The sequence below is a fragment of the Stigmatopora nigra genome, chromosome 12, assembly GCF_051989575.1.
Source record: "Stigmatopora nigra isolate UIUO_SnigA chromosome 12, RoL_Snig_1.1, whole genome shotgun sequence".
Classification (NCBI taxonomy): Eukaryota; Metazoa; Chordata; class Actinopteri; order Syngnathiformes; family Syngnathidae; genus Stigmatopora; species Stigmatopora nigra.
In genome coordinates this window covers 4,038,935-4,055,674 of record NC_135519.1, presented here as the reverse complement: position 1 = coordinate 4,055,674, position 16,740 = coordinate 4,038,935, and the positions used below count along the sequence as shown (strand labels likewise).

Below are 16,740 nucleotides of genomic sequence, written 5' to 3'. Positions count from 1 at the left end.
GACTAATATTCCTGACCCAAAAGTGTCCCGATTCTGACTCTGTGGTCAAAAACTGATGCTTGATTGGAAAAGAGCCCATTACAAAAATCGGACTGTTTTTCAATAGAACAGTCAGTAAAAAAAGAAGTGCACTGTTTCAACTATCTTATACCACACTGATTGAGAAATATATTGAAAAGGGGGGACCCTACCAAGACTGAATGAATCAGGGCTCTCCTCAAAGACTTTTCCTGGCTCTTCTTTGTTTCCTCGGCATCCCGTTGACTGTGGCCGTCATCCTTCACCTCATATTGTTCCATTTGGTTCCATTAAACTCTCAGTCATCTTTCAGTGTTGCCTAAAACGTGGAATACAGAACGTTTTTAGCATAAAACATAACAGTTTATTTCTAAAATACCTCTTTTCTATTTCCAGGAATGCACTGACATGTGACGCTGCTATTCGGTGTTCACTCTTTTCCGCTGGCAATATCACATCTTACCAAGTTATATTTCTAGCTGTAAATTATGGTCTGTCCAAATTGACGATGTAAATGATTCCCCTTTATTTATAGGTTAAGTAGCATTTGAGGATAAAGGATTTAGATTTTATGTTGGGCCAGATTAGAGAGCTTTTCACATTAGTTTCCTCCTTGAAAGTTTGTAGTATTTTAACATCACTTTTTGGAAATCATTGCAGGCCATGCCAATAGAAAGAATAAAATGATGCTTTAACCTTTTGTCTTCAAGTCTCTCACAGCAACATACCAAAGAATACATTGGCATGACTCTTATTCTTCATTGTTTTTGTTTTTGTCTCGTTCCAACGGATATATTCAATGAGGTAAGGTTTTCTCAGTCTCTTAACGTGCCGTTTTTATAGCGGAAAGCTGACTGGCCTTCATGGAAGTGTGTCGAGCTAAAAGGCATCCACTGTTGTCTACCTCGTTTCGCACTTTAATGACTATAACTTGAACTAAAAGCTCAAATCTTAGTGCACCCTTTGAATTGTTTTGTTTTAGGTAGCACAGCAGAAGTTTGCAGTCAAAAGAAATGATTGCACAGCATCAGAATGTCTGCATATTTCATCATCATATCGGCCACTCCTACGCTGCACACCCCCACTTAGCAATCCAGCAGAGGCGGCTGAGACTCAAGGTCAACCAGGCCAAGGAGGGCAACCACGAACTTGTCGTAGCACAGAACCAAATTTTAAGTCATCTGAAGTTGGCAGGTAAGAAATTGAATTTTTGCTCTTTTGAAGGATCCTGTTCAGTCTATTTGAGTGATTTGAAGAAACCTGTGCAAGTTTTTTTTTAAATCACACGCAATCAAGGCACTGAGTCACCACTATGACTATAGTATTTTCTTTTTTGAATACCTTCTACAACCCTTAATAATTCACTCCCAGAATGCAAACTAACAAATACATTTGTCTACAATGATTATCATTCAGAAACCTGTAGCTAATGCAAATGATTTGTTAGTATTTCTAAATATAAATAAAAAATGTGCCTACTGTCCAATGTACCAATGCATTATCTACCTATATTGAGACCATATTTAACTTTCCACATATGTTAGAGGTCCTTTATTGGTTCATTGCCATGACATCAGGCTCGCATTGACAGAGTAGATGTCATCTGTCCATTTGTGGTGCAGTCGTATTGGCAGACACCTGATACATTTCTTGGATAGCATTTTTCCTCTTTACAATTCTGAACGTTTCCCAATGCTCACTGTCCCCAAATCTTTTTTGGAGTCTTACAAAAATGTAGAGAGTAAAAAAATTGGATCACTCCAAAAATGCATTTTTTGGGGAATATTTGAGCTGATGCCAGTTTTGACCATTTCCCAATTGATCCCTGACCATTGACCCCTTCAAAATATTTTGATTATTTTCCAAATTTTGCAAAAAGTAAAACACCTCTCAGTGCAGCACAAGAATCCTGAATTATTCCAAAGTTTAAAAAAAATAAAAGCCAAACGGCCTTTAACATCAATCACATCTGTAAGAAAATTGATTTTGCAGATTGAAATGACATTTAAATGTGCTTCAAAATTCTGTCTCCAATTATAGCCATCAAGATGATTTTTCTATACAATCCATCACATCAATTCCATTTCCACTGATACATGCACCCACATTATCATGCTTTTTAAATTATGTGGATAAATGAATATCATTTTAAAACTCATAAAGGCAGATCTTCTCAACTATGGTAATCAATGCAAAGGCTATTTCAGACAGAGACTTTGTGGGTTGATCCAGTGCTTGTATTCCCTTTTAAAACCTCCATGTTGTCAGATTATGCCTTTTACAAACAAGCCACTATTCCAAAACCACAACACTTGGAAGTAGACTGCTCACATTACTATTATTTTCCTTGCGGACCATCAGAAATGGGGTCTGTGTTGTACAATTTCATGCACTCTTATCAGCTTCTCTTTCCATTCACGGTAATTGACCCTGGCAGTTTGCCACTATTAGAAGGGAGTCGAGGGGTTGGAGGAGGAAGAAGGACAGAAGCTCAGATGAATGAGGGAGGGCTCTCTTTCGTTCACTTGACAAAACGTGCCTTTCTTTATTCACTTTCTGTAAATCCAGTAATGATCACGGACCTGTTTTAATGAGAAGGATTACAACCAGGTATTGGAGTGATTGCAGGTAATGTCTTTCAAAAGTTTGGGGTATTTACACCTGTGTTTGGGGGAGTTCTTGCATGGTGATGTGCGTCAAATGTATCAGAGCAAATTGCTCAAATGTGGCTTCTAATACAAAAGTTGTCCATGATGTTGGAATGTGTTTTTAGTGTTGGAATATTTCAACACAATTGTGGCAAGGATTGCATGTTGAAGTTTGTGCAACAGTCAAAAATGCATGCATGCATGTATTTTGGTCATTAGAGGTGCCATAAATGAATCTTGCATTATACTTTCCGTAGTATAAGTTGCATCTTTTCATTGTTGGGCTGGATTTGCGACTATTACTCAAGATTTAAATATGTTTTTATACATGTTTTATCTTCCTCTCTGATTACAAACAACTGCTTAGGTTGTTATTTCTTTAAAATATATATATATATATGGATATATGTTTACTCTTGTGTATTCTTTGGCTGGTTTGACCTATAATCCAAAAAATACGTTACATTGGCACCGAATGTAAGCAGCAAATATGTAATGTTCTCATGGTGACTATATAGTAATGCAGACCATATGAAGAGCAATAATCTATAGGATTTGAAGCAGTAAATTTAAAATTTTGGATATGCTGGTTGGAAAACATTAGGCGCCATCTGAGCTAACGCTTACAAGATTCTTGGATAGTGAGTAGAAGAACTACCAACATGACTTGGCATTCCTTGCTTGCTCGAAGAGTTTGGCAAGAGGAAATCTACATGATCTTGGCAGTGTTACTTTTGGAATAGAATAACTCCCTTTTTGCCAAATTTACATTTAATAAGAGCTGTGTAAACTGAACTGCTCTATTGTGGAGAGGAATTGATTTATTCTGTTAAATGACATGGTAAATGACATGGATGTAAGGGTTTAATATACGGTACATATTAAATACTATCTGCGGTCAGCTGGAATAGGCTCCAGCACCCCCCTAAGATCCTGATGAGGATAAAGCAGTTCAGAAAATGAGATATTAGGTGCATGTTGTCAATTGAAATGTTTAGTTAAAAGTAATGTTGTGCAAGTTGTAAATGGTAGTGATTGACTGTAATATAAAGGCATATTAATGCAATGTATTGCAACACTGGCTTTTTGTCCAGTAAACTGCACTCGCTCATTACAAAGTGCATGTGTTTGGAACCAGTGGACAGTCGGGAATCTGACTGTCTGACGGTGTAAATGAATTCCATGTGCTTTGAACAGAGGTGTAGAAACACTGCGCTTGGGGAAAGTCATTGGAGGGGAAAGTCATCCAGCGCTACACCTTGCCAATGAAGGGGTTTTCCAGCAGTGGCCCCCCAAATCTCTAGTGAGGAACATTTGGAATAAAATGGCTTTCGCAACCAGTTGAAGCATTTTTTTATTTTTTTTTCTTACTGTCGCTTCAGTACTGAGTTAACATTGTGGAAAATGTGAATCACAGTAAGGCTGAAACTCCTCCTTTGGTTGAACAGAAATGGATGAACTTTAAAGGCAAGGGTGAAATCTCAGCTACTGTTTTGTTGTCTTTGATGCGTCATGGATCTCATATTGACATTTATTGTCTAAGAAATGTGTTACGTATTGAAAAGGAATGAACATTTTATAATGGTATCTTTTTTTTAAGTAGGGAAACGATACAAAATAAATGAAGATTAGTGAGAATTCGAAAATTTGTTCACCACTTTGTACATGCTAATGAAATCTATTCCTCTGTCCTGTCCCTCCTACTACATTGCCGAGTATCTGGTCCTCATTTGCGACTTACTGCTTCCTATTAAGCACGTCAGCAGTTTCTGTCTTCCACGTGTTTGAAGCCGTCATTTAATTCTACGACCGCAGCAAAGACTTCAATGATACAACGTCTGCTTTCTGCTTAAATATCTCATATCAACTTGTAGATCACATTACAATTGTTCATTAACATTTACGTCATAATAAAACCGCATCATGTTGTATATTGTTAGTACCATGCAAAGTGGCTTCAAATTTGCATATGGAATTATTAGAGCTGACTCGTGATAGAGAAAAATGCCAATACCTGAATAATAGTTCCAAACACCTTCTGCCTGTTGTTAGATGACTTAGGCTCTAGCACCCCCGCTGCTTTTGTGAGGTTTAGTGGTTCAGACGATGAATAAATATATGAAAAACGAGTTATCGCCACGGTGGGGCTGAGGTTTGCGGGTTATACCCATCCTTGTCTTGATTTTCCCACCTATAGTAGAACTAAGAATATACATTTCACGCTTTATGAATTTCAGAGAAAGCCAATGAAAAGCCTTGAAAGCAGAGAGGAAAGTCAGTTCATCATGTCACTCAAAATCTTTTTCATCTGAACATTGGAATGCTAACTGTTGGAAAATATCAACATGTGTTGACAAGTATTGGCAACAAACACTATGGGAGAGCTATTTATAACTCTTGGATTTACTGTGTTCTTAAATTTGAGGGATAGATTGGTAATCCCACAGGAAACAGTGAGCACTAGCTGAATGGTAATTGTGGTTTAGAGGTTCAATAGACTATTCATTTAAGTTAAGTTTACAGTGTCATCTGAGGATGTGCTACATCATGGCAGAAAGGAAAATGGTTTAGTGTACTAAGATGTTGAAAGCTTAGAAAAAGGATTGAAGTGGTTTTGAACTCATTGGCAAGGAGGAGAGTTAAATTAGATTTACCTCCACAATGGCCAGCAAGCCACAAAATGAAGTAATTCAACACATTAGTGTTAGTTACTCTTCCAAAACAAATACATAAATTTTACTTGGTATTGTAATGTGCTTAAATATAATAGTTACCATAGGAGAGTGGAACCGCAATTTATTAACCTGACTTGGACACAAAACTCACTAAAGCAAGATGTTACAATCTTTAAATATACCTTTTACTATTGAGATGTTTTTTTTTTATTTCTCTACAGGTGAAACTGGAAGTTAAAACCATCCACTATGGGTTACAAAGGAGTATCCACTCACTGTTTATTAAGGTGCCTGTGCTTCGTGCTTATTAATTGCCTTATCGCAGCACAAGATGAAGACCTGAGGAGTAAGAACACTTTTGAGTGAATATTTTTCATCCTTTTCTGCACAAGATATGAACACCCCATCTAAATACACTTAAAAAATCAATTTTATGGTTAAATATGCTGCACATTCTTTAAGTACATTGTTTCTAACAATGTGAGACCATTGCTTATATTCTTCTTTTCCATTTTTCTGCTGCCTAGTCCAGGATAAGCAATGTTGCAAATGAAAAAAAAGGAATTATATAGAAAATAAACACTTAGCTGTGTCACTTACTGTCAACTATTGGTAACTAAATCACCTCTAAGGTTTTTTTTTTGTTGCTTCTTCAGGTTGCAGAACTGCAGCAGGTGACCTAGTATTTATTGTGGATGGTTCATGGAGTGTTGAAGATGTCAACTTTGAAATAGTGAAAAAGTGGCTTGGTAACATAACAAAAAAATTCAACATTGGACAGAAATTCACCCAAATTGGTGTTGTCCAATACAATGATGACCCCATCCTAGAAATACCTCTGGGGAAATATTCTACAAATAAAGACCTCACCCAAGCAATAGAATCCATTGAGTACATGGGCGGAAATACGAGAACAGGCACAGCCATTGAGTTTGCCACTGAGAAACTGTTTGGCCTCTCCGAGCGGGGTCCGATCGGCGTTTCACGGATTGCAGTTGTCGTCACTGATGGGAAATCTCAAGATGAAGTTTCCAACGCAGCAGAAGCTGCGAGAAAAAAGGGAGTCATTTTATTTGCCATTGGTGTAGGGTCCGAAACAGAGGAAGCACAATTGGGAGCCATCGCAAATAAGCCATTTTCTACCTATGTCTTTTCTGTTGAGGACTATAAAGGTATTTCCAGGATCATACAAGTCATACGACAAAAACTCTGTGAAGGTAAGACAATGCCTTTTTCAGATACTCTTTGCACAACACAGTTTTTAACTCCATCTCTTCCATTTCAGAGACTGTTTGCCCAGCGAGAATACCCATCGATTCCCGAGATGAGAAAGGATTTGACATTTTAGTTCATTTAAATTTCGCCAAAAAAGCCAAGAAGAAAAAGGGTACTTACCCTGGTACTAAAGCCTATGAGGTCACATCTCGTGTTGACTTCAGTGAAGCGACAAGGTGATCACTAAACTTTCTTTCCTTTCACACTGTTTTTTTATAGTTTAAAGCTGACTTATTTCTGTATTTAAGGACACTTTTTCCCGATGGCCTCCCACCATCGTACGTATTTGTGGCCACTCTGAGATACATGGGATCATTGGCATTGGAAAAGTGGGATCTGTGGAGGATCCAGACACGTGATGGGGAACCTCAAATGGCTGTGACCTTGAATGGACTTGATGGCACCATCCAGTTCACTACAACCAGTCACTCACAAAGTGGAAGGCAAACTGTAACATTTTCACCTCACACTGCAAAGGTATGGACGGATACATGTCAAAAATGAGATGTTTATCTCAAGGGGCTATCCTTAATAAATTCAAATGATAGATCTTTACAGTAACAGATTACATGACCAAAACTTTACTTGAATGTGGTGAAAACCTATTTTATAGCACTACCTGCTGTTTAAAATCAAAACAAACAAGGCTGCTCAAAAGCTTAACCAACAGTGAAATGGGTTAATGTTTATAGCATTTGTAGCTTTTTTTTAACACATAGTTCCGAACACTGAATGTTTCAGTTCAAATCATGACTGATTAAATGTGTCTAGGGACAAAGAAAAAGGTGAGTGTGGGTGCACCAACCATTTCCCCCAAACCAAATTCAGTAGAATACTTGAGCTTTGAATATACGCAGCTGGTAATACAATACACAAAAAAAGGCTCCAAAGAGAATATTCCTGGAAGCATCATAAATGGAGCCTCTGATAGAGTTTGACACACATTTTCAACACATTCCACCACTCTTGCTTAATGATTTTGACATGTACAACACAATAACTTGAATGCAATCCACTTATGCTTTGACTTATTGCCTGCACTTACTGAAACTGACATAAAAAATATACCTTTTCAACCATGTTTTTCTTTTATGGGGACAACATTTAGATTTTTTGGATACATAGTATATGTACAGTATTCAATTATATTCCATCTGTTCTATTAGTCATTGTTTGAGTGTATTATTTCTGCCAATAGAAAAACACAATAGTATCCCATAAAATTCAGTCAACCTTATTCACTGGCCAGCATATCACAAGCATTCATTGCCTGAAAGGTGTAATATTTTAAATCAAGTAACTTAATATGGATCATTGTCCTCTTCATTTATGTATGACAGATCCAATGAAATCACAACAAAAGGCTGAAAAAATAGCCTTTTGTTGTAACTTTACCTCCAGTTAGTTTTAAAGCTGAGCCATGAAATAGACAATAGATTGCATTTAAGATTTTTTTGTGGGTCATATTCAATGATTTTTCCATCATTTGATGCGGGACACCCCAGCTGCAGATGCTCTGTTCAAACCTGTTCATCGTATTACACTCTGATTACAATGCACCCTGCCAGATATATATTTTTTATGACAATATGTTGTTGTTTTTCTTTCTTTTTTTATGGCCAAAGAAACTCTTTGATGAAAAATGGCACCAATTACGATTGTTGGTCACAGAGGAGGATGTCACTCTTTATGTTGATGACCTGGAAATTGAAACGCTGTCTTTGGAACCTCCTGTTGGCATTTTTATAAATGGAAAAACTCAAGTTGGAAAATATGTCAGTAAAGAAACAACAGCACCGGTAAGACTTGGCTCATTGTTAAAGTTATTGGAAAACATTTTAAAGAGTTTTTTTTTTTTGATGGAAAAAAATATATCCGTTTGATACAGTATGCAATCAAATTTATTGTTTCACATTGTGCCCTACAATTACTGGTGGAAAATTACACACTAAACCCACATGTATCAATCCAAAGCAGTTATAATTGCTAGATAATGCTGTACGTGTTCGGAAGTTATCTGTTGCATGGAAAACACCTAAAGGTAAAATTGTAAGATGTTCTAATGTCGTTAAGGATGCAGTTGTTTGTCTATTTGGGCTCTGCAATTGGCTTGCAACCACTTCAGGGTTTTCCCTGAGGATGTTTTAATTGCATGTTGTTCCCTGTTTTATGCAGTTTGAAATTCAAAAGCTTCGCATCTACTGTGATCCTGAGCAGAACAACCGCGAGACTGCATGTGAAATACCAGGAGTGGTAAGTGCAAGCGCCCATATAGAAATTAAAAGTATTGCATACATGTCAATATGTTCATCTTTCAAGTAGTACAAATACTCAGACTTAAATCTCAATTGTTTATAATCACAGTCTACATTTATCCATTTATTAATGGACAATTCTACCCTTTATTTAAAACTCTGAATGCCTTTTTTTCCCCCGGCAGTGTTCTAACAGTCCAGATTATGCTGAAGCAACTGAAGAACCTTGTGTCTGCCCCCCGGGACCTCCAGGACTTCCAGGCATGAAAGTCAGTTTTTCCAAATAAAGATTCTTATTGTCCCCTTGCATAATTCCCAGAATGGTTCGTAGACATGTTTGGTGTTTTGACATGAACTTTCTGTCTTTTGCAACTGAGACTAGATTAGTTCAGATTTTCTTGAAAAACTAGTTACACACAGGGTATTCATAAATTACAGCTATTACAAACTAATGTTTTTATTTTTCAGGGTGAACCAGGAAACAGTGGCATATCAGGTCAGCCTGGACGTAATGGTGCTGATGGTAAGCCTGTGAGTACTACATAGTTCAATATACAAACACACACAAAAAAGACAACAGTAATTGACCTTTTCTAACTAAATTTGAGTGAATAAAAATGTCAGTTTATGCAAATTCAAAATTCTAAAATCATCATTAAAAGGTATACTGAGTACATAAAGATTTTTTGTCAACTAAAGGGCATGCCGGGCATTAGAGGAAGTCAAGGGTTTCCAGGTACAACAGGAATAAAGGTGATCAATATTACAATCACAATGTCATTTGATGGAGAAAAAACAATTGTGAAAATGTGTTTTTTTTTTGTTCGTAAGGGTCAACGTGGGGCTGATGGCTTAAAAGGCGAGCAGGGAATCCCTGGTGTTTCGGTAGGAAGGTCAAAAGCTCATTTGTTGCACTTTCTTCATCACCTTTTTCTCCACAAATCCATTGTTACACTGCCTTTCTTTTCTCTCAGGGTCAGAGAGGTTTGCCAGGATTGACGGGACCACCTGGACCATCAGGAGAGAAGGTAGTGATAGCCATCAAAATAGAACGATCCAACTTGTTTCAATCATGTTAAACATCATTTCCAAATTTATGATTATGGTATTTTGGGTACATAACTCAGTTGCTTTGTTGTCCACCGTCAGTCCTGAATCAGGGTTTGCATCTAATCTTTTTGTGTATTTCTGATTTACTGACAAAGTAGTGTATGTACTTGAGGGTAAAATCCACCCAGTTGCTGACAAGGGATTTTAGATGGCATTTTTCCTCTTTATATTACAATCAATAAAGGAAACAATTACAATTGGTTCACTTGAACTATTTGAAAATAAATCCTGCCTAACTACCTCATCCGCAAGTACTTCTAAATTAGAGTTAATGTTACTCTTAAATAACACCAAATTACAAACGTATCAATTGAGTTTTCAGCTGTTGGAAATTAATTTCAACCAAAATCCAAGCAACAACAGTACTTGGAAGTTGTATTTGTTTGTGTACGCTGCAATGAATGCTGCTTTGACGATAAACTCGTATATTACCAGGAAATCCCTGCAAGAATCATTCACCATTTGACAGTCTTGCATCAATCTAACTTGTTTGCATGTGTTTTCAATCTAAAAGTCGACCCCTTGAGAGCAAGACACACTTAAGATTGGGTTCTATTTGCTGACACAGTGAGTCTTGGTTCTGTTCAAGGTTTGTTATGTGGATGGGAGATTTTCCTTGCCTTAAGGTGCCAAACTGAATCTTCATGTGGAATTAGTTGTACTCCTTTAAAGTTTGGGCAGCATGATCCTAGATTTGATTCACATGGAAAGTTTAATTTCGTATTAATTTCTCTAAATCTTTCACCACTGTCAGGGACCTGTTGGATCACCCGGGCGGGCAGGGATGGCAGGTGAAGCCGGACAAACGGTGAGGCCATTGACGCCCCATTTTTTTTTTTTTTTTTTACTTTCACCAATTCAACCCATAGTCATTCATAATGGAACACATTTACAGGGAATGAAAGGAAGTATTGGACCTCCCGGGCCTCCTGGTTATCAAGGCTTACCTGTATGTATAGATATAACTCAAATTAGTCAATTTTCTTGTGTTATTATAACTTGTTTTGTGTCCTTATAGGGTGGACCTGGGAGAAATGGAGAGGATGGATTTCCTGGGCCGCCTGGCCAAAAGGTCTTTTGATTTATATGGGGAACTAATTGAGAATAAATGTAACACTTGAAGTACTTGGGTAAAGTTTGCAAGTTGTTAGGAGACTTTGGTGTTCCTAAAAGTTGGGTTGTTGCGATTTGGCAGCCATGGAAAAGATCTTACTATAAGGTTTCTATAGTTTGCCATAAATGTGATTTAAGTAAAAGGGATCTGTCATAGAGAATTGATATCCTATGACAGTTTATTTCAATTTGAATAAATAAAATAGGACCTGGTAATGCAGAGTAATGTTGATTAATGCATTTTTTAAAATTGTTTTTATTTATTTATCTTTTTATTACCATAAAGGGAGAAAACGGGGCCAGTGGCTACCCTGGTGTTGATGGAAGGCCAGGCCATACAGTAAGTCATAATACTTATTAATGTCTTTATTTTATTACCATAATCGTGAATGGTTAATTGTCATAGGGAAATTAAAAGTCCATCTCCATCATGTGTAATGGAAGACCCAGTGCATAATCAACCTTAATTTGGTCTAAGTTTTAGGCCTGCTGCTCATCTTTTTGATGGTTGCTTCTGTCAATTGGGTTAATGAATATATATGGAGAGTATCCCCAATGATGTAGAAATACTTATCAGGGTATTTCCCCTGTAAAGTATCCCAGGATAACCCTGTTATGTAAGCAGTCTCTGGCTCTAATCGAAAGCCATGAAATGACTAATCGAGGGAAAGCTGTACTGTTCTGGTGAATCTGTTTTTGGAGGGAACTCTTTCAAATGGGCAACAAGCCCAATGCTGATGATTAGAAGTCTTGTCCAGAGTTTATTATGAGTCTATAAAACATGACTCAGTTGGTCCATAACCCTGCAGGCTATCCTCATACATGCAGAAGCAAAGAGACTATCTATCCACAGAGACAGATTTGATATGATACGATACCCTTCGTTAATTGACGATAGAATATTATTAATGGACATGTAAGAGCTTTACTTTAAACTTGAGAAATCAAAATTTTCTAGTCACGTTATATTGCCTGCTGTATGACTAGTAAGGGCTTCTGATGAGCATCTGGAAGCCTTTGTGTCTGTAGAAAACAACAATAAAGAATCTTCTCCTTAGAATTTTGTGAGGCCGCACACCACAAAAATGTCCACTGTTTATTTGATTACTTTTGTATGGCTGTCATTGTTTGTTTCACTAGTGGATTCTAAACAGGATCTAATTTCTCTCGTGCCAGCACATTTTGAAAATGTATTTTTTTAACAATTTCCCCTCTACAAAGTTACAAGTCATTGCTATGTGGAAATTAGTGGAACATAGTATACATGACAGTGAAAATGTAAGCCCTGGTTTATGTTGATTTGAGATGCACACATTTTGTTCATCACATTTTGTCAAATTGATAAAATTTGGAGGTTGTTATTATTAATTAAACATGAAAATTCTATTCACATACAATGACTTCCACCCATCAAAAAATACTCTTGGTTCAAGCAATGTTGTTGTGCTGTATGGAAATGTTAAACTTAATTACTTTCTTATATAAATCAATCTAAAATTAGCATTTTTCCAACTTTTTTTATTAGGGTATGCCGGGTTTACCAGGACCAGCCGGTCTTAATGGACAAAAAGTGAGTTTTTGCCTCTCATTTTAATACATAAAATTAAACACTAAGCAAAAATGTGTGTATATAAATATATATACCTTTCTTCAAGGGAGAAGCTGGTTTTGGCGGATCAAGAGGCCCACAAGGAATAGCAGGATCACCTGTAAATTCATCTTTGACTCTAATTATAATTTATATGCCAAATTTCTGATTTTTACTGTTTGTGTTGTTTTTTTTTACAGGGGGAAATAGGTCCAATAGGTCCTCCTGGCTTGAATGGAAATATCGGGCCAAAGGTATCAGAAAACAAAAAAAGTCAAATTCATTGTGAGATGTAAAATATTATCTCTTTTTATAGGGCATTAAGGGTGAAAATGGAAGTCCGGGTAAACAAGGGACTCCAGGTTCTGTGGTATGCCTTTTTTTTGTCATTGACCAACCAATATTGACGGACAATCAAGTGTTTTTTTTTTATCTGGAAACAAAGTGTGTTGTCTTTTTTTCCCTTTGTTGTGTATTAAAAGGGCAGACCCGGTGAACCCGGACTAACGGGTCAACCAGGACATCCAGCAATGCCCGGCCTGAAGGGAAACAAGGTATTGATATGGCACTTACATCCCTAGACAATTCGCTACTAAGTACACTGTGTATTCTGCATTGTTTTTCCATTGCATTACACATTTGTATAAATGTTAGTCATCATTATCAATAAATAATCAAATCACAATTTTACCCTTTTCTTTTAGGGAGAAAGAGGACAAGCAGGTGAAAGAGGGCAGAACGTAAGGCTGCACTGGAGACTTTCAATGAGTAAAAACCTGAGCACATCATTTATTGTTGAATTCTTTAACAATCAATATACATATACACAACAGCTCTGAAAACTGAACCATATTATTTTGTCAAATCTGAATAGGGAAAAACAAAACATTGCCTATTGATTAATGTTGATTTTCTTACGTCTGTGTGTTTTAATTACAGATGATTTAATGTGTTTTTTTGTTGTTGTTGTGAAGATAAGACATGCATGAATGAATGTGTTTTCTTAAAGGGAATGAAAGGTGAAATTGGAGCAGATGGAAAATCAGGGAATCACGTGAGTTTTATGTCACCTATTCAGTTGATTAAAGCAGCTTTAAAACTCCTTTGACATACTGACTTTGTTTGACAACCGGTGAATACACACATTAGTAGTACTTCTGCCAGTAAACGTTATTGGCAAAAGCATACTACCAAAGTCAAAACACTTTGGGTCTAATTGAGTCTAATTCTTGTTCTCTTTGCTCAAAAGGGCTCACCCGGTTTGAGGGGATTACAAGGAGAGGTATGAGGAGCTGATTGTTTTTTTTTTTTTTTTTTTTTTTTTTTTTTTTTTTTGAAGGGCATTTTTGTCCAATCAGGCATTTGCATCTGACACTAGCTTTGTGTTTTTGCCAGAAAGGGACTACAGGAGATCCTGGCCGGAGAGGCCAAGAAGGTCAAATTGGCCGAGCTGGACCACCGGGTCAGGCAGGCCAAACGGGGCCTCGGGGATACCAGGGGGACACAGGTCTTCCCGGAAAACCTGGCCCAGCAGGAAGATCAGTATGTTTCTCTCAAAACAGCCTCCAATGTATTCTTTTTAATGATGCATTTTTATGTTTTTCTCATGTCATTACAGGCCAATGAAATTTCAGATTCGCACATTCGACAACTTTGCAGAGAGATTCTACAATGTGAGTGCTTTGTCATCTTTTTTTTTTAGTGACGTATCATTTAAAGAAACATTGACCTGAAATGTTTTTTGTCAGCTGAACTGCCGTCCATGTTGCTGAGCCAGCATTCAAGCGGCTGTGACAGGTGTCAGAGCCTCCCCGGGACCCCTGGCGTCCCGGGTCTGACGGGGGCTCAGGGTCTCAGGGGACCTCCTGGCATTTCTGGTGCCAGGGGGCAACCGGGCTACCGTGGTCGGCCCGGGATGCCCGGGATGAATGGCATAAAAGGTAAAAAAGTGCCCAGAATGAGCTTTGTGGCTATGTTTTAACAAGTTCAATTGTACTTGTAGGAGAACCAGGGATTATGGGTGTAAAGGGAAGCCCAGGTCGTACCATACATGGGGATCCAGGACCACCTGGACCTCCAGGTAAAATCTATTGAAAATATATATTTTTTTTTTCTATACTGCTTTTGAGTGATCTATATTGTAGCAAAAACTAGTCTCCAATCTTCTTTTGAAGGCATGTTTCATATTACAAAATACAGGTTATTTTTTTTTTTATCTTGACAGGTCCTGTAGGTAATACAGGCTATGGTAAACCTGGCTCTTCAGGTCAACCTGGACCACCTGGTCTAAATGGAGCAGAGGGTAAAAGTGGTAATCCCGGCCCACCTGGCCAGCCTGGATTGTGTGACCCATCTTTATGCTATACTAGTAGTATGATGAGACGATCCTACTATAGCAAAGGACCAAAGTATTGACAATGTCAGCCACTGTTAAAACTGGTGTAAAGCAAACAGACATTCTCAGGAAGACCTCATCCTCACAAATGTCCTCTGGCGCAGTTACAAATGGACCTGTTTTAAATATTTTCAGGCGATACCGTTGTTAAAAGTCTTCACATATCTGTTAAAATGTCAGTTTTGCGACCTTAAAAAATTCTAACTGAGCTCCTACACAGATTTCCAATGCATTCGATATACCACGTAATACAGAGTGTAATAATTATGACACATCGGTAAATAGTCTGCCATACTTCTAAAATCAATAAATCTTACATGGCCAAACATATCATATTTGATACAAGAGTTTTGAGTAATCTGATTTTAGCCCTTGATAAAAACAGATATGATACAAACTTATGGCAAATTATATTGGAAATCTTGTTTTAGTCTTTTTGTTCTGAGGGACCCTTAAAAGCTCAGAGTTTTAGTTCATTTGTACCAAATTTTGAAATTGCTATATGTGAATATCCTGGTATTTTAACAGGAATGTGTAGACTTTAACCCACTGCATTGTAACATATCATCAACAGAGTGAGATTGCCTCGAATTGCCATGGAAAATTGAGCAAATGATGCATTACAAAACTTGCTTTTGCTTAGTTTGCTCTGAATTTGTCGTTGGGTTATATGGCTGGTACATGATCCCATATTGCCCTCTAGTGATGGATTGCTGCACGATGGGCCCTGAGTTGACTGCTTATGACGTGTTTACTAACTGTGACCACTTCTTGATGCTCTTTTGACCTTTTACATAAAATACATCTGGGGACTGGATCATTGGAGCATGTTGAATTGGCAAATTATTTAGGCATTATTTAGTGAATAAAACTGCTAAATACAAGTTCTATACACAGAACAAGAATTGTATTTTTGGCCAGGAATTATCTGTTTGATACTTAGCGGGCCCTTCATTACTGTAGCAAATATTTTTCTCATTTATAATTCTAACTCTGGATGTCCCACAGCTCTATGATTTCCCTTTACAGTTGTTTTGTACCTTGTGTTTGAAAATATTCAAATTAAAATGATTTTTTTTTCAGATTTTGGTGTCTTTGAAACAAGGGACAGATACCAGTTTTTTTCAGAACATCTCAAAGGTATGTTTTTGTTTTATGAAACAAATTGAATGTTTAACCAATGAAGCCACAGCCTGAAATTGTTCCAATTAGATATGATTTTCAAAAGCCTTTTCTTTTTCTCTTATATAAAAAAATGGACCTTGAAAAGAGTTGGAATTTGCACATTGAAAATTGTCCACTTGGTGAAAAAAACATCATTTTTAAACATTCCTTAAACATCTACTATTGGATCACAATTTTATTCTTATGAAATTAACATCTGAAGGTATTTTATTTCACATTTTGTTATCTGATATATGCCCAAAGACACGTGTCTACTTTATTGCACACTAGATGGAGATGTTGTTCATTCTCAACTAAACTTCTCTCACCTTCATTAATTTCATTCACCCAGTCTTAATCCATTGAATAAACTGCCTCAAAAGTAGTTTATTCCAATACTCACTTTTCCCCTCCATTTATTGTATTTTTCCAGGATTTAAATATATGCTTATGTGTATATTTTAGTTGGGCTTTAGCTATTTTGGTCTCACAATTCATA

At 37.1% G+C, this 16,740-nt stretch overlaps 1 protein-coding gene across 3 annotated transcripts; it reads left to right on the top strand.

Annotated features, from left to right (window-relative positions):
- Positions 1-1,102: 1,102 nt before the first annotated feature.
- col21a1 (collagen, type XXI, alpha 1) lies at positions 1,103-16,159 on the top strand. Of its 3 annotated transcripts, none has more exons than XM_077729784.1 (29): positions 1,103-1,212; positions 5,563-5,687; positions 5,998-6,558; positions 6,627-6,792; positions 6,865-7,093; positions 8,242-8,415; positions 8,792-8,869; positions 9,057-9,140; positions 9,340-9,402; positions 9,571-9,624; positions 9,703-9,756; positions 9,846-9,899; positions 10,736-10,789; positions 10,877-10,930; positions 11,000-11,053; positions 11,381-11,434; positions 12,620-12,664; positions 12,750-12,803; positions 12,883-12,936; positions 12,999-13,052; positions 13,165-13,236; positions 13,387-13,422; positions 13,692-13,736; positions 13,932-13,964; positions 14,078-14,224; positions 14,301-14,355; positions 14,431-14,622; positions 14,685-14,762; positions 14,907-16,159. In XM_077729784.1, exons 2-29 carry the CDS (start codon positions 5,591-5,593, stop codon positions 15,095-15,097), a joined length of 2,886 nt encoding a protein of 961 aa, XP_077585910.1. In that variant the 5' UTR covers positions 1,103-1,212; positions 5,563-5,590; the 3' UTR covers positions 15,098-16,159. The 3 variants fall into 3 exon arrangements, with proteins under 3 accessions (XP_077585910.1, XP_077585909.1, XP_077585911.1); XM_077729783.1 differs by lacking the exon at positions 1,103-1,212 and adding an exon at positions 2,554-2,646; XM_077729785.1 differs by lacking the exons at positions 1,103-1,212; positions 14,685-14,762; positions 14,907-16,159 and adding an exon at positions 2,554-2,646 and having other exon boundaries at positions 14,082-14,224; positions 14,431-14,610.
- The last annotated feature ends 581 nt before the right edge of the window (positions 16,160-16,740 follow it).